The following is a 27,098-nucleotide window of genomic DNA, read 5'->3' as shown; positions in this document are numbered from 1 at the left end:
TCGGTGTGTGCACCACTATTTAAAAACGTCTATTAAGTGTAGTGCTCTCCTGCTCCACGTCGTCTTCTTGTTCAGAGGTCGCGTCGACAGTAGGGGCAGGTGGGCGAGCGGCCGGTCCACTCGTCGACGCACGGAGGGTGGAAGGCGTGGCCGCACGCGAGCGTCTTCACCTCCTCCGTCGCCGTGATGTCGCAGATGCAGATGCAGCAGAACCTGCACTCGCGTTGCTTCATTAGCGACCGGTACACCGCACACAGACATCAATCGCACACGCACACGCATGCGGGGGCACAACACATACATTTCGAAGGGTCTTCTCGGCGCCGCCGCACCCTCGCATTCTTGGATGCGCTTGGTGTGGATGAGCAGGCGCAGCCACTCGACGGTGCCGGCCTTCTCCTCGGAGAAGCGATGGTAGGCGTTGTCGGCCTTCGCCCACGCACCGCCGTACCTGCTCCCAGGGTTGTTGTTTGCTCAGACGCAGCCACACGATACTGCGGAGGCAAATCATGCACACGCACGGTCGCACACGCACACGCACACGCACACGCACACGCACACACGACACGCATAGCACACAACGCAACACAAGTCGGCATGGCAGGAGTGGCGGCAAGTACTGGAGAGGCGGCTGTCCAGCCCGGGCTCCCTTCTTGATGCCGCTCCACTTCCACCAGCAGTTGTTGAAGGCGCACGTCGCCGGCTCCACGTACGATCCACATATGGGGCAGTGACACCTGTGGCGCGACAACGCTGCACGCCACCGTGAGGCCAGCGAGCGGCATCACATGTAGCCGGACCTACGGCAAGTACGTACGTGTGGGCGTCGAGCAGGAGGTCGAAGGTGCCGTGGAGCTGGTTGATGATCACAGATTGGTCGAAGGCCTCGCACCCGCGGTTGGTGCACACGCCCTCCACGCTCAGCCCCGGCTTCACTATGCGCCACTGCGGGGCTTTCGAGGACCACTGCCGCCGCTCCAACGCGTTCGTGTTGGACACATCGACGAACAAGCTTCCCGCCGTCATCCCCCCTTCATCGGTGGAGGCCACCCAGAAGAAGGCCCAGATGTCAGCCTTGGCTCACTTGCCCCCTTGGATGATGCGTGTCGTGCGGGTGGCGTACCTCCGCGAAGCCGAATCACAAGCTGGAGGGTGGACTCGCGGTCGATGGTATAGTCGCCGAGACAGATGTCGTCATCCAGCTGTCTCCCGGCAAACACAAGGCGCTGCTGGTCAGCAGGAATACCTTTGTTGCATCGATGCACCAGTGAGTTTGTTTGTTTGGCTTACGGGGGAGCTGAGGGTCAGGGACACACGGTACCCTCCTTGGCTTCGATAAGGGTCTTGATCTGGGCGATGAGATGTGCCGGAGTCGCATCAAGCGTGAGTGTTTTGCCTTCATTATCACACACGCACGCACCACACACGCAACACAGAGATGCAAGTCCTTGAGTCGGTGAGGTTAACACCACTCGAGAGCGGTAAAGTAATCATACCAGTCAGAGTTTTGCAAAAGATCTGGAACTGCACGTCGGGCCTGGGCACGAGGCTGAGCCACGTCCCCTGCTCCAGATGAGGCTGCTGCCGTCGTAGACGCCAAAGTCGGCCAGCGTCTTCGCCTCCTGTTGTGATGATGGCAGGTGCCAACTACTACAGAATTGGGGGTTGATGAGGCCGATGAAGTAGTAGACCTTGGCCTGCTCCTCATCAGAGTTGGCCTCGTCGCCGGTGACTCCCAGCACGGTGCCCAGGAAGCAGAGCCGAATGTTGTCTCGGCGGACTCCGGTGCTGCTCCTGATGCGCTCCTTGACGTTGCGGATGGTGGTGTCCCGCTTCACCCCCAGCAGAATGGTCGCGGGCTTGCCCGACCGTTGGAACCCTGCGCCAAGGTCGTTTCAGCTTGGCTGGGCACTGCGCCCAGTTCACGAACCGCTTCATAAAGGCGAGAGAGATACAGTACCAGACGGAGTGATGATGGTGATGTCTATAACGTCGGGCTTGCGCCGGAGGTAGAGCGTAATCTTGCTGGGCATGCCCCTGCAAGCCGAGATGACAGCTGTCGGAAAACCTGTTCCTACCTACGCTGGCAGGCGCCTTTGGGGAAGAGACGTACCGAAGTGCCTGTTTCGAGAAAGAGCCTTCGGGGATGATGACACCGCCGTCGGTGCGCAGCTCCATGTCCGCCGTCCTAAGCCCCGCACGTTGCAGGGCCGCAGAAATCGCGTAGGACGAACAGCCGCGCCTCAGCCACACCTTGACCTGCAATCGATTGGGGATGAGTCACTACTCCACACAGAGCAGCGCACGTGATCTCTGCGGTGGTGCCGGTACCGGTTCCTGGCGCACTTCTTGGCCTTCGTCGCCCGTCTTTTGGATGCTGATGACTGAGGCTTCAATGGGGGAGCGGACGAACCAGGGCTCGTTGGTGATGAGGTAGTAGTCGAGGGGCCTGTCTATCTCGGACGTCACATTGATGCTGCCTACGCACAGCCGAAGCATGTCCACAGGTACACCGCCGCCCATCTGCTTGGCCAGCTCCTGCCTGCCCCCCCCCGCCGATTACCTGGCTGCGGGAGTCCGCAGTCTTGGGTTGGAGGGGGTACTTGAGGCTGCGAATGTCGGGACAAGGGAGGGAGACGTCCAGAGCGCGGCCCTCGTTCACCCACGCCACCTGCACAACTTGTTGCTGCTCCATGAGGCTGCTGCTCCTCGCTCCGAAGACATGATTAGCTTTTTTGTTTGGTTCTTGGAATTTTTATTGTAAAATATTTTCCACTGGGTAACAGCACAGTCTTTTTTAGGTGACTCACTACATGCTGTTCCCATTGGCACATTAACTCCTTTTTTTATCCGCATGTTTAAGCGAAGAGAATGTGGGGGCGCGCACAGCACACAACAGCACAACAAACACCCCAGCGAGAGACGATGGAGAGGACTGCCAACCCACCACGCATCAGCCGGCGCGAAGCCAGGAGGATGGCAACGTCTGGATCATGTCCTTGTTGCTCGGGCACTCTGATGCGAGCCGGCCGGGTGAGGAAAAGGACGCCCAAGGTGGTGGCGCAGCCGGCGAAGGCGGCCAAGGCACCCAAGGGACGCGCGGCCAAGCGAAGGGCTGCCCACCGCCGCTTGGCGCACCACCCCGCCGCGGCGAGCCAACACACGCCCAACTGCCCGAAGCGCTTGAGCGGCGCTGCACTACGCTCGTGCAACTGTCGCCTTCGCGGTACCGACATCGTCCTCCAATAACGGCACAAAAGCTAAATAAAAACACAAATAAATTATAATCAAACACAAATAAATAATAAATAAATAATAAAATGCACAATAAAAATAAAGCGACGGGGAGTGGTTTGTATTGGTACACTGGGCGCGTGCGGTGCGGTGTAGTGCGTGCATGTGCCGGTGCGCGGCGCGGGGATCAGCTTGCGGACTTCTTGGGCGGGACCGGCAGCTCGGCCTTCTTCCAGCCGGTTTTGTTGGTTGGCTCGGGCGTCACGGTTTTCTCCTTGGGCACCAGCCTGTTGTCTGCGCAAGCGAACAGCACTGAGTAAATAGGGACACACGGCACACGCACCACACGACACACGACACACGCGTACCTTCGCGTCCCCTAACGGAAGAGCGCTGCTGCCGGATGCGCTGCAGATTCTCGGCGAAGGCGTCGACCAACTGCTGGCCCATCACCTTCTTCGCCGTCGTCGCCCTGTCGCCGCACACGCCTCCTCAGATCACCGCCTCGTGTCGTGTGCGGTGGTGTGCACGTGTCGTGTTGCGTGTGCGGCGGTGCGCGTGCGCGTGTGCGTGTGCGTGTGCGTGTGCGTACCTGTTTTGGGTGGAGGGGCGGACAAGCATGGACTTCTTCTCCTTGGTGGCGACGGGCTTGAGGATGGTCGGGTTCCGCTTCCGGTTCTCCACCTCGATGTGCATGCCCTGCCTCTGCCTGATCGTACCCTGCTCTCGCCCCACCCGCGACACATGACACAGGCACACGACACGACACGACACGACACGACACGACACGACACGACACGACACGACACGACACGCACACAATTCGTGATAAGCGAGCGTGAAGAGAGGTGCGTGCGCAGTGCGTGGGGGGGGGGTAGCGCACGTTTTCCAGGACTTCCTTGCGAAGGTTGATAGCCTGCTGCCTGAAGCGATCCAAGGCTCCACGCGACGGCGAAGAGCCCACTGTCACACGACACACACGACACGCGACACACCACGACACACACGACACACGCATGAAATGGTTTGTCTTGAGAGTGTGTCGCGTGTGTCGTGTTGTGTTGTGTGTCGTGTGTCGTACGAGATTCGCGCGGCGACTTGGGCGAGAGGAGGGCTTCCTTCTCCTCCCTCTCCTTGTCCCACGCCTGGATGGTGACGTCCCAATGCTCCACCAGGGACTCGAAGGTGGGTCTGCCGTGGGTTTGGGGGGGGGGTAGCGCAGACGCGAAGACGACGGCAGATTCATTAAATAAAATAAATAATAAATCAATTGTAATTGAAACGGAGGAATGTGTACCTGCCCAGCGGATCGTACATGCAGCACTCTAAAATAAAATAGAACAGAATATGAGTAAGTATTATTTGAATTATTTTTTGAATTATTTAGAGTGTACCGATGACGGCGTCCTTGAACTCGGGTGGGGTGTCAGTGGGGATGATCGACAGGAAGCCCTGCACGTCCAGCCCGAACGCTTCCTCGGGTCTGTGCGGGTGATCGGTGATAGATGAGTGTCGCCATATACGCGTGTGCGTGTGCGTGTGCGTGTGCGTGTGCGTGTGCGTGTGCGTGTGCGTGTGGCAAGAACGAATGGTGTCCGTACTTTCGCTGTATTTCTTCGGTGATCTTCTTGCGGGTGATGATTTCGATGAGCACGATGCCGTAGGAGAACACGTCCGCGGCGAACGAGTACGGCTCGCCCACGATGATCTCGGGCGCCATCCAATCCTCCGTTCCTGGGTCCACGCACGCACAACACGTAAGTAAAAAATGAAATAATAATAGTTTTTATGATTATCGTTTATTATTGCCATTGTCATGGTTATTTTTATTTTTTGTGGTCGGTACCGCAGAGAGTCATGGGCCGCGGGGTTCGTTCAGCGATACGCGCGAAACCAAAATCGCAAAGCTTGACCTCTCCCCGGTCGCTTACCTGCATATAAGCGCGCACAGCCACGCGTGCATGTGTCAATTACCGTGTGTCGTGTTGTGTCGTGTGTCGTGTGTGTCGTGTAGTGGTGGCATGTGAGTAAAACACGATACCAGGCAGTTCTTGGCCTTGAGATCGCGGTGAATGATGTTCTTGGAGTGGAGGTAGGCCATGGCGCAGGCGAGCTCAAAGGCCAGCTGCGCCTTGTCCCGCCACGTCAACCGAATGCTGCGGTTCTTGAGACGCTGACGCAGATCACCGGCTTTCACATACTAGTACCGGTCACCACACACGACACACGACACACACGACACACACGACACACACGACACGTGTGAGATTTGCGTTAAAGTTGAGAAATGAATCAAGGGAGAGCGTGACAGTGGTGGAGGGACCTCGGTGACGATGTGAATAAGATCGTTGGTGTGATCGTGCGAGATGCCAATGAACTGCACGATGCCCGGGTGTCGCACTCCCCTGCAGCGTAGAGATCGGCGCGCGTGCGTGTGCGGTCGTGCGTGGTCGTGCGTGGTCGTGCGTGTGTGCGTGCGTGCGTCGTGTGAGAGAGGAGCAGAGCGCAAGCGGGTAGCCATGAGAGAGCGTAATACTTGAGAATGTTGATCTCCCTCTGGAGGTAGAGGAAGTTCATTTCGGCGTCTTCGTCGTTGGCCACGGGGAACACGGTCTTGATGGCCACCTGCAGACCCAGGTACTTGCCCCTGTAGTGTGGTGTGGTGGGTGTGCGTGTGCGCGATCAGTTCCACGTAACGACCTCACGCAGCGTCAGTGCGTAGACCACAAAGGCGAAGGTGAGATGATGATGACGGCTGCCTACACACCTGTGGATACTACCGTAGGCACCTGCAACGCATCGAACGACGTCAAACAACATGACAACCACACGCGACAAAAAAAGGGCAAATAGAAATAAAATCAAATGTAAACGCACCAACGGCGATCTGTTCACCAAAGGAGAGGTCGGCAAATTGGATGTTCCATACGATCTCCAAATCATCTGTTTAAAAAAGGGGGAAGCATGGTTAAAAAAAGAAAGTAAAAAACGTTTATAATCCCAGTAACGCGTTGCTGGGAATATGGTGATTAAAACTCATTTATAAAAAGGCGAAATGAGACGAACCGATGAAGCCGCCCAGTCGCTCGCGGGCAGTCTGCTCAGCTGACATCCTGACGAAGAAAAAATAAAATATAATCCAGAGGCAGCTCGCTCCTTTGGAAGAAAGAACAACCGAGGGGCGAGCGTGTGACGGGACAGTCGCGCACAAGGGTCCCCAAAGAGGGCGGAGTTGCCCGTTAAGACCTCCAAAATTTGAAGCGGCCCTGCGCAAAGCGCAAATTTTCAAACAGATCCGAAAAAACAAAACAAAAACAAAAACAAGATGTCGAGGTGGCTGGGCAGTGGCCAGCGTTATCTCTACGACCAGGGGGAGGAGGATGACCACGCCTGTGAGGACGACGAGTATGGAGAAGATTGGGAAGAAGAGCACAGGGACCCGGCCGAGACAGAAGATGGTGAGGCCCACGACCTGCAGCCGCCCACCACGGACACATGGCTTCTCGCTGCCTTCATCCCCAGCGTCCGCCAGGCCAAGGTGGGTCTCCAGCCCGCCCACCATTTTATTTTATTTTATTTTATTCACTTTATTTAATTTTACGTGAAGGGTGGCAAGCGGCCAAGCGGCGCTAGCGAGGGGCGCAGGCCGAGCAATGCAGCGGCTACGGCGGCCAAGCAGAGGCGGCGAGAGGCGCAGAAGCTCGCGGCGCAGTGGAGCCTCGCCTCAACAACAACCGAGACCGAGGAGTGGCACGTCACGCTCCGATCGGGTCGAGGTTCTTTGACCACACACATCACACACAGTTTTTGCTCTCTTGGTTGTTGCTGTGGTTTGTGGTGGCTGATGTGCGCGTCGTGGCGGCGTTCTACAACTTCGCTGCAGCGGAGCTGCTTCTCGCGTTCGTGCTGCCGCAGGACTACCCGCCCGCGCCGCCCCGGGTCAGTGCGGTGCTGACCTCGCGCGAGTCGAGTGGGTCAGCAGGCGACGCATCCGTCTCGACTGCCGCGGGCACCCAACCGGAGCCAAGCGACGAGCTGTACAGCACCTCCGTTACCAGCATGCTGCAAGAGCAGGTGACGACACGACACGGCACGCACGGCACACACAGCACGCACGGCACATGACACACGACACACACCCTGATTGAGGTTGGCGGCAGGCGGTCAGAAACGTGCGGGTGTCTGCTCTGGTCCCAATAGCCCAGGAGTGGCTGGACTCGTACACCGACCGCGTCGTGAGCCTCAAGCAGCAGCAGAAGGAGGAGGCCGAGCGCGCGGCCCAGGAGGCCCTCGTCGCTGCCCGCGCTGAAGCGGAAGCCCTCGAAGATGCCCGCCGAGCCATGGCCGGTACCATCACCGCCTTCATCATCACCGCCTTCATCATCACCGCCTTCATCATCACCACCTACATCATCATCATCGTCATCATCATCGTCGTCGTCGTCATCGTCATCATCAGGCTAACTGGGTGGTGGGTACGTTAGATGGTCCGACTCCGTTCACGCGGTGGCTCAAGCGGGTCGGGATCAAGCCGCCGAAGGCGATGCGTCACGGCCTGGCGGACATCGAGGAGTTGTTTGCCCGCAAGCTGGCCCTGCGCAAGGCCCGGCCCGGCGCCCGCTCCACCCACGTCGAGCCCCTCCACACCCTGTGCGTCAAGGTCAGTACCCTGCATGCGCAGATCGTGTGCGGTGGCGGGTAGACGTATGCGTGTGTGTGCGGTGATGCGTGTGCGGTGGTGTACGTACAGAATGCAAACAATGCGTGTATATCGTGGTGTGTGTGTGTGGTGTGTGTGTGGTGTGTGTGTGACAGGTGCTGGGCGAGTCGCTGCTGCGCTACGAAAGCCTGGCGGGCTACCCGTTGCAGATGCGACAGAAGATACTGGACTACCTGGTGACCGACCTGCACCTGCTCTTCCCCGAGCACCTGAGCGCGCTGCTCGACGACGAGTTCACTTCGCTCGACCTCTCCGGGCTGGTCTCCTCGCGGTCGTTAGGCAGCAGCAGCAGCAGCAAGGCCAACAAGACGCGCGACGAGCACATCACGCAGGTGGGCCACTTGTGCCCGCGATTGAAGGAGATCAACCTCAGCCGCGCGGTCCGCATCACCAACTTCAGCCTATCCGAAAGCATTGCCAAGTGTCTGCAGGTTCGTGTCGTGTGTCGTGTGTCGTGTGTCGTGGCCTGACTTAAATTCTTCCTTCGTTTCCCCACTCATAAGTTGACTCGACTGGTGATCGACGACTGTGCCCAAGTGGGCGACATGGGCGTAGCCGTGGTGGCCGACGGCTGCCCCAAGCTGGCCGAGTTCTCCGCCAGGCGCTGCCAGAGCGTCACCCACAACGCCCTCCACCTCCTCGGTCCGCCCCGCCCCCCCGGCATCCCCGTCGCCCTTTCTTTCTTTCTTCCTTCCTTCCGCCACTCACCACCTCACCACCGCCTGGCCCACGTCGAGCAGGTCGTCGCTGCACCCAGCTGGAGGTGGTGCGGATCGCCGGCTGTACGAACATTCACGTGGACGGCCTGCTCGACCTTGCGCGTCTGGCCAAACGACTCCAGGTACGCGCGCGCGCACCTGTTTGCAGTGGAAGATGTGAAGAAAGACAAAAGTTAGGAGTAAGAATCGAACGTGCGCCACTACAGGTGCTGGATGCGGCTGAGGTTGGCAACAAGTTGTTTTCCAACAACCGCGACTTCCCTCCCGTACCACCCGACAGGTGCTCCATAGCGCACACAGCAAACGTCACATGCCACACGCTCACCACATGCCACTCTCACCACGTGCACCTCATGCTGATCACAATCTTCCACCTTTTGTGTCGTGTCGTGTGTCGTGTGTGTCGTGTGTGTGTGTCTTGTGTGTTTGTGTGTGGGTGAGTGTAGACTGGCCAATCAGCGATTGGAGACGCTTATCCTCGACGGGTGCAACTACGTCACGCGCGAATTCCTGCAGGGTACGCCCGCGGCTGACCTTGCTTTCTGCTCGCAAACGCAAACCCCAACCCCAACCCCAATCCCAGACCTGTTGGGTCCGCTCGAGGGGCAGCTCTGCCCGTGCCTCACGCTCCTTTCCCTCCGCCAATGCCCGCGCATCTCCAACGGCACCTTCGAAGAGGTTCCTCTTTTCTTCATCGATCGCCTCCGTCTTCGTCTTCGTCGTGATGGAGCGTGGCGTGCTCAAGAATGTGTGCGATACGTGCGTGTGCGGTGTGTGCGTGCGTAGGTGGTGCTGCCACAGTGTCCGAGCCTGAAGGCGTTCCACTATTCGATGGTGCCGCACGCGTCGTTGCGCGGCGTGACGCAGATGGACATGAGCCACCTGTCCTTCCTGCCCGGCTGCCGCTACGTTTTCCCCATCCGCTCGGCCCATCTGCCACCCCTCCTCGCCCAGATCCGTGACCAGCTGCTCCGCGGCAAGAGGCCCGACGACCAGGCGAAGGTGCGGACAACACTCATATTCCCAACATATTCATCGCATATTATATTGCTAACATATTGATGATATGTTGCTATATATGTCGCGATTAGGTCTTCACGCAGCTGGAGCTGGACAAGGTGCTAACCCACCGCGCGACGTTCCTGCGGTCGATCGAGCGCTTCGAGGCCAACGCGCCGGCCCGCCAGGTGCTGCGCGGGCTCGAATCGCTGACGCTGGGGGTCACCGAGTGGGCCAGCCCGTTCAGCCTGATCGAGGCCTTCATCTCCATGCCGGCCCTGCGGCGCCTCGACCTCTCCCACGCCAACGCGCGCCTGCGCGACGTGCTGCTTTCGTGCTACCACTTTCTGCCGCGGCTCGACACGCTCGTGTTTGCTCGGCGCGAGGGCGACACGCGCGACGAAACCGACCCGGCCTTTCTCAAGCCGCAGCTGCCGTGGCGAAGCAGCACCATCGACTACTACGAGGAGCGCCAGCGCAAGTTCGGCGAGCGCGAGCGGGTGCTCCTGGAGGCCCAGCAGCGACAGCGGCGGCGACGGGCGACAGCGGGCGACGAGTCGGAGCAGCGGGAGGCGGAGGCGGAGACGAAGAGGCGGCAGTGGGTGGTGGACCACATCGCCGGCGACGACAAGCGGCACTCGATGAGCCTCACCTCGCTCGATCTCTCCGGCCACATATTTCCCGGTGGTATGCGCGTGTCGTGTCGTCGTGTCGTGCGTGTTGCGTGGGCTGAATGTGCGCGTGTACGGTGGTGCGTGTGGCGTGTGGCGTGTGTTGAATGTAATTCGGTGGTGTGGTGCTGGGCGCAGGAGCTGTGTTCCTGGACTTGATCGCGGACCGATGCCCGGAGCTGCGGCGTCTGTGCATTGCGCGGACGCAGGGTGTGGGCGCGCCCACGCTGCTGGCGCTGCTCGAGAAGTGCGTCCACCTCGCCCACCTCGACGTGCGCGGCGTCGACCTGCCGCTCCACAGCCAGACCGACCTCCTCAACAAGCGCCCCGCACTCTCCCTCACACCGCGTAAGTAATAATAATTAGCATGTTAACATGTTATAATTAATTAAACCTAAAAACAAACTTGTAACGCAGCAAGGCAACGATATTATTATTTTTTTATGCAGTTTTTTGCGATGCCCGCCAGCGTTGGCACAGCTCGTCGCTGACATAGCGCCCCATAAGACGGCTGATGACAGTCCTGTTGGCCTGCGCAACGAGCAGGCAGGGCGTCCAGGTGTCCAGCTGGCGAGCGATGATGTGGCCCCACCAGTGCCACCCCAAGGCACCGGCGGCCTCAAAGTCATAGCGCCCCGCTTCACCAGGTTTCAGCTCCTCGAGGAAGAGCTTGCTGCCCACCTGGTCTTTGAGCGCCTCGTCCCAGTCGGGGTTGTAGAAGGCCGTGCTGGGCAGCTGGTGGAGCAGGCTCGCGCCGGGCTCGGTCTGGGCCAGTTTGCGCGGCAGTGCGGTCGAGTGGGCGGACCACTGGTTGTCGTTGAAGTCGTGGTAGTTGCTCTTCCACAGGGCGATGAACTTGGAGAACGGGCGCGAAATGATGATCGCGTTGCCTAGGCTCACGCGCCCGTCGCGCTCCTGTATCAGCACCGCGTCTTGCTCCGGGTGCTGTCGCAGGTGATCGTTGAGGGCCGGCAGGAAGTCGCGGAAGACGAGTACGTCCAAGTCGAGGTAGACCCCGCCGTGGTTGTAGAGCGCGTCGAGCCGCAGCACGTCGGTCTTGTGGGCCATCACATGGACCGGGTGGCCGTAGACCGACGTCACCGGGTCGTGTTCGACCACCTGTAGCAGCTCCTTGTGGGCCTCGGCGAACTGGTCCCACCAGAAGCCCAAGGGCGTCGCACCGACTTCGGTGTGGAGAAGGATCCGCGTGGGTCGCAGCTGGGCCACGGCCGAGGTCATGCCAATCCATTTGGCGAAAGGGAGCGCCGGGGGGTTGTTGCCAGGCGGACGGCAGTAGGCGAAGTGAAGCAGCCGCGGGAGCGCCGGGGGGTTGTTGCCAGGTGGAAGGGAGTAGGAGGCGAAGGGAAGCAGCCGAGGGAGTGGATCTGAGGAGGGCCATGCGGTGGGTGGGGGAGGTGGAGGGGGTGGTGACGAAGACCCGATGAAGGGAGAAGTGGGAGTGAAGAAGAAGAGCAGCATTATCATCACTCCGGCGAAGATGAACAGGCCCAAGCGTTCCGGAGTGGTGAATGGGTACTGCATCGTGGGCGGTGCAAAACGTAATGGCCTTCTACGTGGCCGTAAAGGTAGCGGGCTCCAACATCCAGTGAATGCAGGCTGGAGGAAAAAGCTGATTGGGTCTAGGAGTGTCAAAGATAGATTTTTGATTGGGTATGGCCATACCCAAGGCCTTGAGGCCGGGGTTGGAGGGGGTCTGATATCGTTTTTCCATTGGGTTAGTTGGCTGATATTGTGTGGAAATCTTGCAGGAAGGAGGGTCCGCGCCCGGAAACAAGAATCACGGATTTCCATGTTTTTCTTATTTATCTCGGGCCAATAGGAAACGTCCGACCAGCCAATGAGCGCTATTGAAACCCTCCGTCAAGGACTCAGCCGAGCGATGGCCTAACCCAAACGAAAGGAAAATCATATTAATTCGCCAAAAAGGCCATAAAAATGTTTGTTGGGTTCATGCTAATGGTGCAGATGAGATTTCTACACTACCTGCTGTGTACCAACAACATAGCATGGAGAGGGATGTTAACAATGAGCAGGACACTCTCTGCACCCAGGTCCACAGCTTGGCCAACAGTGCACAGAGTTTCGTAGGTAGGTTCATAGGGAGTGCTGCCAGATAGTTAGTGAAAAAGAGTCATTGACCCTTTTTGGTGAACACTTGGTTTGGGGTTGGAGTCCACAGGAGCCTGGACATGGGTGGTGAAGGGGTGTGGTATGGGTCCAGCAGAACGTCAAGAAGATGCAGGGGTTGGCCATTCAGGAACAATGTCATCCTCCTGCTCTGCTTCATCTTACAACCACCAATTGCAGAGGAGGGTGAAACTATTACCATCAACACACTCTATGAGCCTATGGACCAAAAACCCACTCTTGACTCTCATCTGTCACCTCCAGCACACACTTGTGCACAACTAAACTACTTGCCTGATTGAACATGGTCAAGCCTTCAACCTGTCAACTTTGACCAAGCTCTTCACTGAGTGGGGCTCCTCCCTCACTCTTGAGCACCTCCAGTGCTGCTCTGTGTCCTCAGGGTCTCATTGTGCTGCTCTGTCCTCAGGGTCCTCCACATGTTGGTGGTCATCCTGCTGCACTTCAGGGATGTGCACATAACAAAATTGGTTTTTTGGTTGCATAGTTGTCATGTAGTTGTCACTTACATGATATAGTGGCTGGTTATATATTTTTGGTTGTTGTGTAATTGTATGTGATAGACATTGGTCATTTCAGTACACCTGGGCACAAGAAACACCACATGTGCTGCACAGGAGGTTCTTTTGGAAAGGACCTAATCAATCTCAATCCAATTGTGTTACAGAATTCATTATGAGTAAGTGATGGTACCTGCTTTTGCAATTTCCTGCAAATAGTCACTCATTCTTATGGTTGCCATTGCTCCTACCCTGGCCATGCTGAGACAAGTTGCATCCTCCCTCAGGTTCCTCCATGAGTGCTTCCACGACAAAACTTCTTTCTTTCCACCCGGTTAAGGTGGCGCAAGGGACTGAAATCCCAGATATTTGGCGGATAAAAGGGGGGAAGGGGCCACGGAGAATTGGCCGCGTACTTGAGGAGCGTCTACCGAGAGGCTGTCCTTTCCTTTCTTCTTCCCTCCACCTCGGCCTTTGTGTAATCAATTCCCCCACGTCGAGAGGATCAATCATGAACGCTCAGAAGCTCGCTCAGCTCCAGCAGGGAGTCCGGATCGGTGGTAAGGGTACCCCCAGGAGGAAGCACAAGGCCCCCAGGTAATACATCACATCATCTATAGCTTGCGGCAGAATTCGAGCGTAGATGGAGAGCCACCGATCGCTATCAAATCAAATGTTTGAATTACGGTCGGTTACCGGCGTGCGCCGCGCATTCCCGCTTCATTTGGCCGGCATTTAATCGCTCGGCTGCGCTATATAGGAAGAAGAACGCTACCACTGATGACAAGAAGCTGCAGAGCCAGCTCCAGAAGCTCGGCTGCCAGCCCATGCAGGGTACTGTCACTAAATGCTTCAATTATTTTTACCACTCTTTCCCTGAGCCCTGCCGCTTCTTTCCATCCCCGTTTCTCATTTTCTACACTGGATCGTCGCATTGTGCGCTTCCGTGGTCGCAATGAATGCTCACACTCCGGCTGTAGGTATTGAGGAGGTCAACCTGTACAAGGATGACGGTACCGTGATTCACTTCAACAACCCCAAGTTCCACGTTGGAAGCGGAGCTACCATGTACGTCGTGAGCGGCCGTGCCGAGAACAAGACCATCCAGGACATCATTCCTTCCCTCCTCCAGAACTCCGCTCTCGGCCAGGCTGCCGCTGCCGCTGCTGCCGCCAAGAAGGTACTACTACATTTGGCCGCATTTGCGCTGCGATCTGCCGCCATCTCGATTTCTGTCCATTTTCTGTTTCACCCTAATCTGATTTTTTCTCCTTGTCGCAGGGTGGTGATGATGACGTGCCCGAACTCGTTGAGAGCTTCGAGTCCTCGTAAATGTTTCTTCGACCACCAAGAGACAATAAACCTTACTGCCCCCATCTGTGCTCGCTCATCTCAAATCTTACGCTTTTTAAATTTGATTTGATTTCGCTGCTCGCATCAATCCAATTCGCAGCTCATCGACACCCAGGCCGTCCTTGCTGGTGATGTAGATGATGGGCGAGCAGAAGGGGGATCGTTTGATGCGTTCCTTCGTCTCGGCCAGCACTACGAAGATCTCCCGGCGCGACAGCTTGTCGGCCTTGGTGAGCACTACCTGGTGCGGCAGCCCGTGCGTGTTGAGCATCTGGATCACCTCCGCGTCCTTGTCCGTGATGCCTCGTCGAGAGTCGACCAGCACGCTCGTGTTGTACAGCCTGCGCGGAGACGATGAGATGATGATGATGATGATCATGACAACGCGGACTACACAACCGACCCCATGCAACCACGAGCGAGACGGAGAGACGTACGACTTGCGCGTGGTGAGGAACGTGTTCACGAACTGCTGCCACTCTCGGACGATGCGCACCGGCGCCTTGGCGTAGCCGTAGCCTTCACACGACGTCGGTGGGGAAGTTGGGGTGAGTGACAGATCTCCCACAGGCAAAACGAAAGAAGAAGAAGAAGAAGAGGATGAAGGTACCGGGCAGATCGACCAGCTTCACGCTGCCGGCCTGGTAGTAGTTGATGGTTTGCGTGCGTCCCTGAACGATGCATGTTTTTAAAGCCAAGGCACCGACGGTAGCGATGATCAGCGTCTTGTTCGCTACCCACACGAAAGCGTTCTCGCCGCGAAAGAGAAGAGGCGTACGGGAGTGTTGGAGGTGCGGGCGAGCGGCTTGGACAGCAGGGCATTGAGCAGCGACGACTTGCCCACGTTCGACCTCCCCACGAACGCAAACTGTTGCGACCACAACAGGAAAGTAAATAAATACATAAAGAAAAAGGATAAATAAAAGGATAAATAAATAATAAATCAGAAAAAGCACAAATAAAGAGGCGCACCTCGGGCTGGTCCTCTGCGGGGAGGTTGGGTGCGGCGACGCTGGAGGCGAGGAAGGCGGCGTTCTTGGTGAAGAAGGCGTGGGCGGCCTTGCGCTCCTCATCCGTGATCGATCGTACGAAGTCGACGGTGGCTGGCGGCACGGGGAGAGCAGTGCTGGAGGACGGGTCGTGAGCGGCGAAGTACTGGAACACGCTTGCTAGCTTCTTCCCCTTGCGATTTGCAGCACTTGATGATGCCTTGGGGGGCGCAGGTGGTTGTGCCGGGTTTGAGGATGTGATGCTGCTCGTTGATCGCGCAAACCGCAAGTTGGTGGCGGTAATGCAGCGCCAGGATGAAGAGGAGGTGCACGAGAGGCCGGCAGACCAGGAGCTCGATCGTGGACAGCAGCGCAGCATCGGCATGCGCACTCTCTTCATCTCGAACGTGAAAGAAAAATAAAGAGAAATACAAAAGAAATGTGGGCTCTCAAAAAAATATTGTTGCATGTTGTGTGTAGCACCTAACACAGGTCTGAGGTGCGACCAAGGATTGCTGTCGTTAGGATCAGGCACAAGTGCTGTATCGTCACGATGGAATTTCGACCATTGTCGCAGCGGACGGCGGCGACGCCAGGTCGCCAGTGGCGATTTTTATTGGCAGAGGGGAGTGGAGGCCTGGATTTGGTGGAAAACCGGGAAGGTGGGGGGTCATTTTCTGGGTGGCCTGTAGCGGTTCGGCCAATGGTGAGCTGAGCACTCACCTATAAATCCTACTTGGCCCATTGAAGCTAATCATCAGCTCCACAATCTACACCATCTCCAGCTTCCAGCGCAACCAGCGACTTAACAAACAAAAACAATGAAGCTGTTCATCCTCCTCTGCCTGTGTCTGGTGGCCACCATGGCCTCGGCGCAGAACGCCACCATCGCTGCGACCACCACCACCGGCGGGCTTGCTGATGTGGCCAAGACCGTGACCGGAGTTACAGGCGCTGTGGTACGCTTATTCAGATGTTTGTGCACAACATGATTGGCGGATACCTAACACAAACATACCCAAACATGTTGATGTTTTGTTTCAACACAGAGTGCTGAGGTGATCCCCGGTAAGATCGTGGTTCAGCCGCCCGCCGTGCAGCCCCCTGCTCTGCGTGTGCAGCCCGGCATCGTCAACGTTCCTCCGTTCAGCGTGCTGCCGCCCCCCGTCCAGCCCCCGCCGCTCACCATCCAGCCGCCCCCCGTGCAGCCTTCCCCCTTGATCGTCACCCCCGCCCCTCTCCAGGTTCGTCCTCCTCCCCCCATTTCGTTTTCGCTCTTTGCCACATTCGTTCTTTCGTTTTTTTAACCTCCATTTTGCACCAAACAGGGATCCAACATGCAGGTGACCTTCACCCCGATCGCCGTGCCGCCGCTCACGGTCAACCTGCCGGCCGTGTCGGTGCCGCCGATCGTCATCCAGATCCCGGCCTTCACCATCTTCCCCCCGGCCGTGAGTCTCGCGCCCATCACCGTCCAGCCGCCGGCTGTCACCATCGAGGACATCATCATGACCCCCGTCCCGCTCCAGGGCGCCGCCATCACCATCGAGGTGCCCGCCATCTCGGTGCCGCCGATCACCGTCACTCCGCCCACTGTGCAGGGCGCCGCGTTCACGGTCACGCCGTCGCCGGTGCAGCCCGCGGCCTTCACCGTCACCCCGCCCCCCGTCACTCCGCCCCCCGTGGCCATCGAGCAGACCCAGACCACCACCAAGACCCTCTCGATTCCCGAGACCACCTCGGCCGCCGCGATCGTGGGCACCACTGGCGGCACGACCACCGTGGGCGCCGTGTCGAGCACCAAGACGGTGTAAGAGCAAGTACAGGAAACTACCACTTGCAAGCAAGCACGCGACTGGGCAGATTTATCACGTTTTCTCTTTGACCGAACGACAACCCACCAGCCGCACTCCACTTTCAGTTTCACTCTCCCTTCCAGAGATCTATGCTTTGTGCCGTCCCCAGTAGCTATGCTCTTTTTTATGGATCTCTTGTTTTTACAATTTTAGTTTCACACTCACTGCACCATTAAAGTTCTCCTTTTTGTCCAGCAACGTTTCGATTCTAGTTCCTGATTGGGCGGTAGTTAAAATCAGCCACTCACGCCACGCCAGCGATTATTTTGGATGGATTTTCCAGAGAACTGCCAGATATTAAGTGTAGCTTTGTCAATTCACCTGAAATTCAACTAGAACAGCACGTCAAGGCACCCGGCCCGCCAATCCTGTCTTCCTACACCTCCTGCCCCAGACAACTATAAAACCAGCCAACCTCAAGCCTGTTCACTCATCCTCATCAACCACCTCTAGTGTACAAGCTCAAGCACACATCGGACCTAAACACAGATCGGACTTAAAACACATCACATCATGAAGTCCATTATCTTCGCACTCTGCGCCATGCTGTTCGTGACGCTGGCCCTCGCCCAACAGAGCCCGGTCACCTTCTCCAGCTCGCAGCTCAACGCCCGCATCGACCCCGCCGACGGCTCGGTCGACATCTGGGAGGCCAACACCGATCGCGTCTTCACCCACACCTTTGCCGAGCTGCGCGAGACTGACCAGGCCAGCGCGCTGGTCAACACCGTCGCCTCGTTCGCCAGCCAGATCTTCACCGTGTCGACCCCCACCGTCAACAACGACTTCCAGGGCGTCAATGCCACGTCGGCCAGCCTCACCGCCAGCATCACCGTCGCGTCGCCCGTCGACAACTCCACCTCGGGCGCTACGCTGATCGCCACCTTCTTCGTCTTCACCGCCGAGGGCAACATCACCTTCAACAACCAGAACGTGAACGTCGCGCCCGACCACATGGTCCTCCTCTACCAGCTCCAGGGCTGGCCCATCAAGTCCACCAACAACTCGATGTCCATCCGCGTGCGCCTCGACACCCCGAGCAGGACCGGCACCTTCAACGCGCCCGTGCTCCGCCTGGACGACGGCGCGGCCATCACCTTTGCCCAGACCTCGACCGGCAGCAGCGCCGCGACCGACACCCCGGCCTCGGTGGCCGTGAGCCGCGGCTCGAGCTCGGTCGACTACACCATGACCTTCAACGCCGCCACCAACGTCGAGTTCACCGCCCTGTGGAGCGTCGAGCCGGTCACCTCCGGCAGCGGCGGCGACTCCTCGGCCGCCTCGGCCCTGTCGACGCCCCTCTTCGCCTTCTTCTAAAGCCCCCCAAATATTTTGATCCTGTTCCTCCTTCTACATATTCATATATATATATATATATTATATTTACACTTGAATAGTGATATGTTGCAGAACTAAGCGTAGTTTGTGTGCGGTCGTGTATTGGGAGGCGGTCGATTGTCGTTCCGCTCGGATTGACGGAGTTGGAGGCTGAGCCGCGCGGAGGCGAGTTCGGGCAGCCACTCGGGCGTGGAGCCGGCCACGACGGTGTCGATGCCGTGGTATATGCCCCACTCTGTCCCGCCGTTGAACACCAACACATCTCCCGACCTGAAGTCAAGAACTGTGTCGCACACATCAGTGTGTTCCACCACCGCGCACACCACTGCACGAACGACACGACCAACGACACGACACGCACGGGTACCCTCCCGTTTGGCCATTCGGGGACCCTTGACGAAGAACCGTGCCGTGCAGCCCAGCGAAAAGAGCACCACCCACCCGGTCACCTAAGCACCCGGCCACTCAATTCAGACATGACTGGGAGAAATCAGCGTTTCAGGTCTTGAGATCGACACCTTGTCCACGTGGCCGGTCAGGCGGCCGTCGCGCTCGGGGTACAGGAACGAGGTGGCGTAGTCGGGGCTGTAGCTGGGCGGAATGTGGTCGGGGCTCGCGTCCGACGCAGCCGCGCAAGCCTCCGAAGAAAGCCACAGAAACGACGACGGAATCAGGTGCTTGTGCGACTTGCCTGCGTGTAGAGAAAAGAGTGAGTGTCGTGTCGTGTCGTGTCGTGTTGTCATGTGTGTGCGGTGGGGGAGGGGTGGTCTTACAGTTGTAGTACATGATTTTCTGGAAGTTGGAGAGGGCGTTGCGCGCGCGAGTAGGGGTGTAGGTCTGCGCGGCCTGCTGGATGCCCTCGAAGAGCTCGCGTTGCTGGTCCGGCCGCAGGAAGCCCTTCAGGTGGACCACCCCCTCCTGCAGCTGTCGTGCGCCCCCCCCCCCAAGCAGAACATACGCCTTGTATTCAGAGGAGAGCACTGCACAAGAAAAAAAGAAAAAAGAAAAAAAAGGCCGTGAATGGCGAGCAAAGCATGGCGTATCGACCACTACAGCTTCATGGGCGTGTAGTGCAGCAGCAGGCGAAGCCTCCTCCATCTTCTCTCGATTTTCAAAGAAAAGAAAAAGAACATTGTTTTTTATCTTGGCATTTTTATTGTCGTTATTTTTTTTTCTTGGTTCAAAAGACAGAGCGCAAGCGGGAGGCTAGAAGTCGGAAGTGATCTCGAGGAGCGAGTCCATGTCGAGGGTGACCTGCCCGGTCTTCTGCTTGTCGCGCCATTCGAACAGCGACTTGACTGCACACGCCACGCACACGACCAACAACAACACGACACGCACGTGTTATTGTGCGAAGAACGCTGGCTGCGCTCGAGGGGGAGGTGGGGACCTTGCGCCACGTGAGCCACCAGGCCGAGGAATTCGACGGCTGCAGCAGGAAAAAAAAAAAAAAGCGCGTAGCACGCAAAGCCTCGTCAGTTCGTTTCGACCGAAAAGAACGGGTTGATGCAACGCATCACCACGAGCACGCGCGGGGGGGGGATGGTACTGGAGATGCCGTAGCCGGATTTGTTGTACTTCCTGAACATAGCTGTAGAGAGCGAATTCGAAGTTGGTTAGCGTATGTCGTGTGTGTGCGTGTGTGTGCGTGTGTGTGTGCGTGTGTGTGCGCGTGTGTGTGTGTCGTGGTACATTGGGTGGCCACGGGTCCCAATCGGAAACCGCCGGCCGAAAGCGCCGCGCCGATCTCGTTGGCGTCGAGCCGTCCGTTCCTGTCCCTGTCCTGCTGCTGGAACAGCGCCTGCATGCTGAGGAGGAACTGAAAGATCATGCGTGAGTCATGCCGGTGTGTGTGGCCGCGTGTCGTGTGTCGTGTCGTGTCGTGTCGTGTCCTGAACCTTGTGGAGGGCGCCGTATTCGTAGAAGTCTTCGCACGAAACAAAGAGACAGCCAACCGGGGAGTTAGCAATGCGTCAGAACACGACCCTCAGGGCCGGTGTGTACCGATGGTGCCGTTCTTGTCGACGTCGAACACGCGGATCAATTTGACGGCCGTCTCGAAGCCTGCGGAGACCCGACGTCAGCCATCACCATCAACAAACAGCCACGAAGAGGAGGAGGAGGGCATGAGTTACCGATCGGCACGCCGCCAATGGCAACGTTGGCCAACTCGTTAGCGCTGATCGACCCGCTGGTATCATTCGACACACGACACACGCCACGAGCATGCGGGTGAGCCCCAGGGCACTCCATGCGTTGTACGGAACAGGAGGGCCACTACTACTGCTACCACTACGTACCTTCTGTCCCTGTCCATGCTCATGAACCACTGGCGCACCTGCTGCATCTCCTGCGGGCTGATCTGATGATAGTACTGCGTGTACTGTTGTTTGTTTCCACGACACGACACGACACGACACGACACGACACGACACGACACGACACGACACGACACGACACGACACGACAATCGTCACTCTCCCCGATCTCGTGTCGGGTCACATGCGCAGGAGGGGCGGGGAATCGAACCCAGCCCTGGAAGTTGGAGGGCGGCTGGGTGGGCGGCGGCTGGTAGGACCCGGGCGGCTGCTGCTGGCCCTGCGGAGGCGGCCCGCCGGCGCCGGCCTGGCCCGGGTAGCCCGTGCCCGGCTGCTGGGGTGGCTGACCACCACCGGTTGCCGGCTGCGGCTGGCCCCACTGATGTTGGGGCTGACCACCACCGCCGCCGGGATAGCCTGTTGCGTTGGTCGTTGGGAGTAAGCCCCCAAGTGGAACCCAAGCCCAGCGATTCGAGGGGCGAGCGAGTACCCTGCGGTTGACCGCCCCACTGCTGCTGGGGCGGCTGACCACCACCGGTTGCCGGCTGCGGCTGGCCCCACTGCTGCGGCGGCCCTCCAGCAGCGGGCTGGCCCCACTGGCCCGCGGCTGGCGGCTGCTGTCCGCCCCATTGCTGGGGCTGGACCCCACCGGTTGGTGGTTGGCCTGGCAGGGGTGGAAGATGTTTGATCGATTTTTGTACACAAGTAATAAATGTAAGTTTATGATTGAAAAACACGAACCTTGAACGGGCTGGGAGGGATACTGCTGTTGGTAGGGGTAGGACATGCGCGGCGATGTGCTCTCGTGTGATGTGTTCGTTCTTTTGCCGTTTCCTTTCCTGCAACTTGAAAAGTAGAAAAAGTCAAAACGTAGAAAGGGAGCAAAAAGGAGAGTGAACGGAGTGGGATTTGAACCCACGCATCCGAAGATAACAGTGCCTTAAACTGTCGCCTTAGACCGCTCGGCCATCCGTCCCTCGCTGCACTTGAGTGGTTTTGAGCAGAGTTCACTGGGAGAATAGGACAAGAAGTGAGCACCGTTCTTTTATTACCGAGGCCCCTCTTCTTGTAGACGGTGTTCGTGGCGAAGCGTTGGGGGCAGCTTGCACTGTCGCTCTGCCCTTCTATGCGCACGGGGCATACAACCGGTACTTGGACGAATCGGACCGACCCAGTCTGTCCCAGGCACTGCCAGCCTGAGGGTCTCGTTTGCACTCGGCCAAGACCGGATCTGCTGAAAAGAGAAAGAACGAAGACAGAGACAAAAACAGAGAAGAGCGAACAGTAGTGAGATCGTTGAGCAACGGCGAAGGTGGCACAATGGAGGGTACACGATAATCGCACCTTTGGTTGGGCGCGATAGCTCTTCGACAGTAGCGGCTGGCGAACTCTCGCGGTTTCCGGCCGTGGCCAACGACTGGTTGGTGGATGTCGCTGGAGACTGAAGCACCAGTGCGGCCTGTGCCGGATTGCGCCACGTCGCGGCCAACACGGCGACGGCCACCACGAAGAGTAACGCGGCCATCTTCTTCGGGTCGTGAAGCCAAGCCAGGAGCGCCGGGACCAGCATCAGCGTGTAGTTGACTGCGCCGCAGCACAAGGTGAAGCTCATGAAGACGTAGTCTCCTCCTTGTTGTACCCCTTGGCCGCCGCCTGCGTCCTTGTCCTGGTCCAGCCCCCCGCCAAAGCCCCCGAAGCCGCCCCCGCCGTACCGGCCCGGGTCGAGTCCGCCTCCACCGCCGGACGAGCCTGGGTTACCGCCGCCGCTGCCGCCGCCGCTGGCGCCACCACGGCCAGCGGGGCCTGCGCGCTCGAGCCGGTCGAATCGGGCCTCGAGTGTGTCCACCCGGTGGCGGAGGTGCAGCAGCATCAAGATCCAATTCCAGGTGCTGTATGCGGCTGATGAGGCGTTGGTGGCTTCTTCCTGGGCAGGGGCGAACACTGGGCGGGGCTGTAGCGGCTGGGACGGGGCGGCGGCGACGGCGGCGTTGTGGCCGAAGGCGGCGGGGACATTTGCGCCCCGTGGCAGCCATACATCGGCCTCCTCCTCCTCCTCCATCTCGGCTAGATAGCAGTCTTCGTTCGAGAGCTCGATCTGCTCTTCTCTCGTCGGTCCCCCGTCGTCTCTGTCCGGTGTGAGAACGCCGTCCAGCCAATCGACCAGCTCTGGAGGAAGCACGTCCTGCGATTTCCTCTTCTGTCGCCCCACCCAGCCCAAGGGTGGAAAAAAAACAACAATTAAATGGTATTTAAATAAGGATAAAGTGAATTAAAAATAACACTATTATTGATAGCTTACATATTTTGGCGGGTGCAAGTTGTACCTTGCAGGAGATGTTGTAGTCCATGTTGATGTCCCAGCGTTTCACCTCGGTTGTGTGGGGTGCGGCGGCAAGGTGCGACAGCAGCTCCTGTCTGCTCAGTTGTACGCCACAGGGCACGCACCGCCACCCGCTGCGCTCGCCCCACACGACCCCCTGCATTGCGAGCTCAACGTCGTTCTCGGCCAGCGGCGCCTTGAAGTGCTCCTTGTGCGTCTTCGACAAGTGGGCGTGACTCCCACCGCCCTGCGTGTTGTCGAAGGCCTTGTTCATGCGCTTGGGGCAGAACACGCAGTAGGCCTGCCCCTTCTTGACCACCACGCCCAGGCGAGCGTAATAAACGTTTTCTTCTGTGGGTGGACCAATGTAACTTTCGATAAGTCCGAGAGTCTAAGTAACTTCAAGTAGAGGGGGTGGACTGTACGGGGTGCGTCGCTCTGCTCCATCTTCTGTCGCGGCAAACAAAAACAATAGGGGACTACGTACAGGTGGTGACGTGCATTCCGAGCCCTAACTCCGAGCCCCAGCCTGGGGAGCCAATCAGCTCATGCCACTGGCAAGTTTAATGGCGGCTCTTGCCAGACCAGAACATTCATCCACCACCGCAACATGAAGGCCAGCACTCTTCTATCCCTCGCACTCGTGGTTCTTTTGTCCGCCACCGCAGTCCAAGCACAGTTCAATGACGTCATCAGGCTCCTCGAGAAGGTGCTTTATCTTTTAAATCAATCTATTTTGTCAATAAAAAAACCATCTATTTTATGAGTTATTATCAATAACATATTCATTTCTTTTTCTTTATACGCAGGTCGGCGAGTGGGCCAATCAAGAGTACGACATGGACCTGGACGGTGAGCCTTGTCAAGCGCGGGTGCAAGTCCAGCTGCACGGCCTGAAGGTGGTCTGGAAGACCGTCATCCGGCACCTTGAGACTGGCCTCGAGGGCGAAGGCAAGGGTGTGGGCCAGGCAGGGTCGCGTAAGCACGCCGAGGCCGACCTGCGCCAGAAGCTGGCCCAGCGCCGGCAGGTCCTCGGCCCAGGCCTGGCCCATCCCAGCGCCGCAGCCGCCGCCGGTGTCGGGTCAGACCTGGACGGGGAGATACTGGACATGATCGACGACTGCGCGGCGCAGGGAGGGATCACGGAGGAGGACAACATCGCGCTGCAGGCGGAGGTGTTCAACCGCGGCCAGCAGTACGCGGCGCTCAAGACTGCGTTCAATCGCTACGTGGCCACGAGCGCCGACGTCAAGCGCTCGGTCACGTCGCTCAAGGCCATCCTCCGCAACATTCGTGATCAACAGAAAGAGCTGTAAGCTGAAAAAAAATCAATTTATCAAATAATCAATAAATATGTCAACGACTCACACACGTGCAGCCAGGAATGCTGCCTTTGTGGAATTACAACGATTCGCTCTCGCTCTCGGAGGACTGATCGCTGTCGATCCCGTCTGGTCGCTGCAGCTCCTCCTCTTCATCACCGCCATCGTCTTCTCCATCGTCACCGCCGCCCTCGACTTCGCGCAGCGTCGTCATCTCCACGGCCTCGTGGTGGCCCGCTGCAAACATGCCGTTCACATCATCGTCCGACTTCTTGTTGTTGATCGCATCCCTGTTCTTGTGCTTCCGGCTGTGCCACGGCCGGGCGCTGGCCTTGCGCCACGGCACAAAGCGCCGTCGGTCGTGGCGCTCCTTGTCCTCCTTCTCCTTCTTCGCGATCTCCTTCAGGCTTTGCACCACCTCCCGCTTCTTCCGCTTCTCGCCCTTCAACCTATACCCCGCCGCACGCACCCATACATGCGTGAGTACCGTGTGTGTGTGTGTGTGTGTGTGTGTTGTGTGTTGTGTGTTGTGTGTGGTCGTGTGTGTGCGGACCGTTGGAGAATCTGCTCTTCGATGATCTTCCGCTCTGCTGGCGTGGCGCTGTGGACCACCTCGTGCGGGTCTGCTCGATTGGGGGGGGGAAGTGGTGAGCGAAACTGGTGCCGCACGCACGCACGCACGCACGCACGCACGCACGCACGCACACGTACCCTGTGACTCGTCTTTCCTGCGCATGCGCTCCCACGTCTCGGAATCAGACAGCAGGAGGAACACCCTGTCCGTTTCCTGCAGGCGACAATCCCTGTTCGCGCGTGTCGTGCGTTGTGTTGCGTGCCATTGCCGTGTGTGCGTGTGCGTGTGCGTGTGCGTGTGCGTGTGCGTGTGCGTGTGCGTGTGCGTGTGCGGTGAGCTTAATTGATCACCAAGGCGACACACTCTTGAAGAGGCTGCGAGACGTACCAGGGCGGGTGCGTGAGGACGTACTTGAACTCGCGCTCCTCAGCTGGCTCCCTCTTCCCGCGCCTGCTGCCCTTCTCGAAGCTGGCCAGGAGCCTGCTTCGCTTCCCGCCCGCGCTGCTCGCGCCCGAGCCCGAGCCGAGACTGCCGTTACCGGCGGTTTCGTTTTCTTTGTCGTTTTCGTTTTCGGTTTCGCTTTCTCTATCGTTCTCCTGGAAGGCGTGGGTCTTGCGCAGGCCTAGCTTACCCTTTCGGTTCCGCATGTGTGCGTTTCCACCTCCGTCCTCGCCCCCGTGCAGGGCCGCGCCGCTGTTGCGCATGAGCTCCGCCAACGCCGACAATCCGGATTTGCTCTTCACACCGCACACGCACACCGCACACGCACATCGCACACACAATTTCAGGAATGTGGCCGTGACCCGGAGCGTAGCCAGATCAGGGGGGCGAGTGGTACGGTGAGGGTCGTCTCCTTGTCGGTGCGATAGAGCCCGAGCGGGATGAGGTCGGTGGTTGACACGACCAGACAGAGGAAGTCGCGATAGAGCATGCCCTACAATATATGTACATATATACATGGAGGGAAGAAACGCACATATATACCTTGGAATGTAAGCGGAATGCGGGAGAAAAACGCGCAAGGAATGCGAGCGGAATGGAGAGCAGCAGGGACTTGGTTAACCTTGGCAAAGGGGGTGAGCGTGGTGACGTTGAGCTGCAGCACGATACCACGGGAGATGGATCTGATCAAGTCGACCACCTCCGGCATGCGGAAGGCCTGGTGGGCCAAAGAAAGAAGAACCAACCAAAAACGATCAGCCGAGGGTTTGATGATGACGATGATGGTGACAATGAAGACGATGAAGACGATAGTGGTGATGATGGTGAAGGAGGGTGGTACCTGGCACATGACGGTGTCCTGACTCTCGGAAAGCACGACTCCGCCGCTGGCGTAGAGTTCGCTACGGAACCACTTCTCTCGCGTCTCGTTGCCCTCGCTCCGCGGCGAGATGTAGTGAATGCTCGATGCCGTTTCTACACCCACGCACACACCGCACACGCACACATGCAACACGCACAGTGAGTTCTCCAGTTTGTGTAGGTATGAATATATCTAAGAGAGCGGGATGAGTGCGCACCCAGTGAGATGAGCGGAGTGCCGGCGAGCTTGAGCCCGGCCAGCAGCCGGTACATGATGATCCCCTCGACGTCCCTGCAAAATTCAAAAATATATTAATTATAAATTTAAAATAATATATTGAATATGGGAGGGCTATGCACTTTTTCTTGTCGGCGTCCTTGCCGCTCCATTGGTCCAGGATGACGACGTTGGCTGCCGTCTCGGCCCCCGCCCGCCGGAAGTCGTCGCGCGTGATGGGTGCCTGAGCAATGGCGCATTGGCCTCGGTCAGTATCGCGTGGTGTTCGTGCGTGTGCGTGTGCGTGTGCGTGTGCGTGTGCGTGTCGTGAGCATCGTATGGTGTGTGCAGATCATACCTCGTAGGACAGGACGTAGACTTGCTTGTGTTGGCGCAAGGCCCCAAAGAGCCGCGAGGGCGGATACGCGCGGTCGTCCAGCTGGCCAAAGGGGACCATCACCACAATCGCCTTGGGCGATTTGATGTGCGGCTGTCCA

General features: G+C 58.1%; 13 protein-coding genes across 13 annotated transcripts in view; 5 read left to right on the top strand and 8 right to left on the bottom strand.

Annotated features, from left to right (window-relative positions):
• Positions 1-71: 71 nt before the first annotated feature.
• ACA1_071480 (ubiquitin domain containing protein) lies at positions 72-2,695 on the bottom strand (the record flags this gene model as incomplete). The annotated part of the gene is made up of 12 exons (XM_004353002.1): positions 72-213; positions 302-429; positions 452-494; positions 621-737; positions 818-1,031; positions 1,124-1,246; positions 1,322-1,396; positions 1,559-1,879; positions 1,961-2,037; positions 2,114-2,259; positions 2,332-2,538; positions 2,564-2,695. The coding sequence occupies 12 exons, from the start codon at positions 2,693-2,695 to the stop codon at positions 72-74; spliced, it is 1,725 nt and encodes a 574-aa protein (XP_004353054.1).
• Positions 2,696-3,421: 726 nt separating this feature from the next.
• Positions 3,422-6,346, bottom strand: ACA1_071470 (serine/threonine kinase; the record flags this gene model as incomplete). Its single annotated transcript, XM_004353001.1, has 15 exons — positions 3,422-3,528; positions 3,603-3,706; positions 3,827-3,954; positions 4,118-4,197; positions 4,316-4,425; positions 4,532-4,559; positions 4,629-4,717; positions 4,836-4,968; positions 5,081-5,165; positions 5,276-5,434; positions 5,558-5,639; positions 5,771-5,881; positions 6,002-6,023; positions 6,112-6,177; positions 6,301-6,346. The coding sequence occupies 15 exons, from the start codon at positions 6,344-6,346 to the stop codon at positions 3,422-3,424; spliced, it is 1,350 nt and encodes a 449-aa protein (XP_004353053.1).
• Positions 6,347-6,559: 213 nt separating this feature from the next.
• ACA1_071460 (leucine rich repeat domain containing protein) lies at positions 6,560-10,699 on the top strand (the record flags this gene model as incomplete). Its single annotated transcript, XM_004353000.1, has 14 exons — positions 6,560-6,772; positions 6,842-7,010; positions 7,118-7,308; positions 7,395-7,709; positions 7,751-7,894; positions 8,050-8,385; positions 8,458-8,596; positions 8,695-8,795; positions 8,880-8,953; positions 9,120-9,190; positions 9,257-9,351; positions 9,460-9,675; positions 9,765-10,359; positions 10,482-10,699. The coding sequence occupies 14 exons, from the start codon at positions 6,560-6,562 to the stop codon at positions 10,697-10,699; spliced, it is 2,877 nt and encodes a 958-aa protein (XP_004353052.1).
• An 85-nt stretch (positions 10,700-10,784) lies between these two features.
• On the bottom strand, positions 10,785-11,582 carry ACA1_071450 (glycosyl transferase; the record flags this gene model as incomplete). The annotated part of the gene is made up of 1 exon (XM_004352999.1): positions 10,785-11,582. One exon carries the CDS (start codon positions 11,580-11,582, stop codon positions 10,785-10,787), a length of 798 nt encoding a protein of 265 aa, XP_004353051.1.
• A 1,941-nt stretch (positions 11,583-13,523) lies between these two features.
• Positions 13,524-14,344, top strand: ACA1_071440 (the record flags this gene model as incomplete). Its single annotated transcript, XM_004352998.1, has 4 exons — positions 13,524-13,609; positions 13,773-13,846; positions 13,993-14,192; positions 14,294-14,344. 4 exons carry the CDS (start codon positions 13,524-13,526, stop codon positions 14,342-14,344), a joined length of 411 nt encoding a protein of 136 aa, XP_004353050.1.
• Positions 14,345-14,420: 76 nt separating this feature from the next.
• On the bottom strand, positions 14,421-15,754 carry ACA1_071430 (ribosome biogenesis GTPbinding protein YsxC, putative; the record flags this gene model as incomplete). Its single annotated transcript, XM_004352997.1, has 5 exons — positions 14,421-14,706; positions 14,803-14,884; positions 14,976-15,036; positions 15,144-15,233; positions 15,338-15,754. The coding sequence occupies 5 exons, from the start codon at positions 15,752-15,754 to the stop codon at positions 14,421-14,423; spliced, it is 936 nt and encodes a 311-aa protein (XP_004353049.1).
• A 421-nt stretch (positions 15,755-16,175) lies between these two features.
• Positions 16,176-17,168, top strand: ACA1_071420 (uncharacterized protein; the record flags this gene model as incomplete). The annotated part of the gene is made up of 3 exons (XM_004352996.1): positions 16,176-16,313; positions 16,404-16,598; positions 16,683-17,168. 3 exons carry the CDS (start codon positions 16,176-16,178, stop codon positions 17,166-17,168), a joined length of 819 nt encoding a protein of 272 aa, XP_004353048.1.
• Positions 17,169-17,723: 555 nt separating this feature from the next.
• Positions 17,724-18,527, top strand: ACA1_071410 (uncharacterized protein; the record flags this gene model as incomplete). The annotated part of the gene is made up of 1 exon (XM_004352995.1): positions 17,724-18,527. One exon carries the CDS (start codon positions 17,724-17,726, stop codon positions 18,525-18,527), a length of 804 nt encoding a protein of 267 aa, XP_004353047.1.
• A 95-nt stretch (positions 18,528-18,622) lies between these two features.
• On the bottom strand, positions 18,623-19,646 carry ACA1_071400 (uncharacterized protein; the record flags this gene model as incomplete). Its single annotated transcript, XM_004352994.1, has 5 exons — positions 18,623-18,831; positions 18,916-18,997; positions 19,067-19,239; positions 19,322-19,472; positions 19,599-19,646. The coding sequence occupies 5 exons, from the start codon at positions 19,644-19,646 to the stop codon at positions 18,623-18,625; spliced, it is 663 nt and encodes a 220-aa protein (XP_004353046.1).
• A 108-nt stretch (positions 19,647-19,754) lies between these two features.
• ACA1_071390 (EF hand domain containing protein) lies at positions 19,755-21,653 on the bottom strand (the record flags this gene model as incomplete). The annotated part of the gene is made up of 11 exons (XM_004352993.1): positions 19,755-19,846; positions 19,939-19,977; positions 20,098-20,139; positions 20,241-20,349; positions 20,447-20,475; positions 20,553-20,612; positions 20,684-20,739; positions 20,849-20,898; positions 21,078-21,283; positions 21,357-21,530; positions 21,608-21,653. 11 exons carry the CDS (start codon positions 21,651-21,653, stop codon positions 19,755-19,757), a joined length of 903 nt encoding a protein of 300 aa, XP_004353045.1.
• Positions 21,654-21,990: 337 nt separating this feature from the next.
• On the bottom strand, positions 21,991-23,633 carry ACA1_071380 (uncharacterized protein; the record flags this gene model as incomplete). Its single annotated transcript, XM_004352992.1, has 4 exons — positions 21,991-22,097; positions 22,211-23,063; positions 23,191-23,537; positions 23,612-23,633. The coding sequence occupies 4 exons, from the start codon at positions 23,631-23,633 to the stop codon at positions 21,991-21,993; spliced, it is 1,329 nt and encodes a 442-aa protein (XP_004353044.1).
• A 163-nt stretch (positions 23,634-23,796) lies between these two features.
• ACA1_071370 (uncharacterized protein) lies at positions 23,797-24,502 on the top strand (the record flags this gene model as incomplete). Its single annotated transcript, XM_004352991.1, has 2 exons — positions 23,797-23,895; positions 23,996-24,502. The coding sequence occupies 2 exons, from the start codon at positions 23,797-23,799 to the stop codon at positions 24,500-24,502; spliced, it is 606 nt and encodes a 201-aa protein (XP_004353043.1).
• An 85-nt stretch (positions 24,503-24,587) lies between these two features.
• The window catches only part of ACA1_071360 (transporter, cation channel family), a gene marked incomplete at both ends in the record, with an annotated part of 8,053 nt that continues 5,542 nt past the window's right edge, over positions 24,588-27,098 (bottom strand). The window contains 10 exons of the mRNA XM_004352990.1: positions 24,588-24,957; positions 25,062-25,131; positions 25,220-25,311; positions 25,470-25,819; positions 25,921-26,016; positions 26,137-26,241; positions 26,365-26,498; positions 26,603-26,676; positions 26,745-26,845; positions 26,960-27,040. Coding sequence (XP_004353042.1) covers positions 24,588-24,957; positions 25,062-25,131; positions 25,220-25,311; positions 25,470-25,819; positions 25,921-26,016; positions 26,137-26,241; positions 26,365-26,498; positions 26,603-26,676; positions 26,745-26,845; positions 26,960-27,040 — 1,473 coding nt within the window. The remainder of the gene's footprint in view (positions 24,958-25,061; positions 25,132-25,219; positions 25,312-25,469; positions 25,820-25,920; positions 26,017-26,136; positions 26,242-26,364; positions 26,499-26,602; positions 26,677-26,744; positions 26,846-26,959; positions 27,041-27,098) is intronic.

This window comes from Acanthamoeba castellanii (assembly GCF_000313135.1).
Source record: "Acanthamoeba castellanii str. Neff unplaced genomic scaffold scf7180000084603, whole genome shotgun sequence".
NCBI classification, from domain to species: Eukaryota; Discosea; order Longamoebia; family Acanthamoebidae; genus Acanthamoeba; species Acanthamoeba castellanii.
This window is presented reverse-complemented; position numbering and strand designations above follow the sequence as displayed.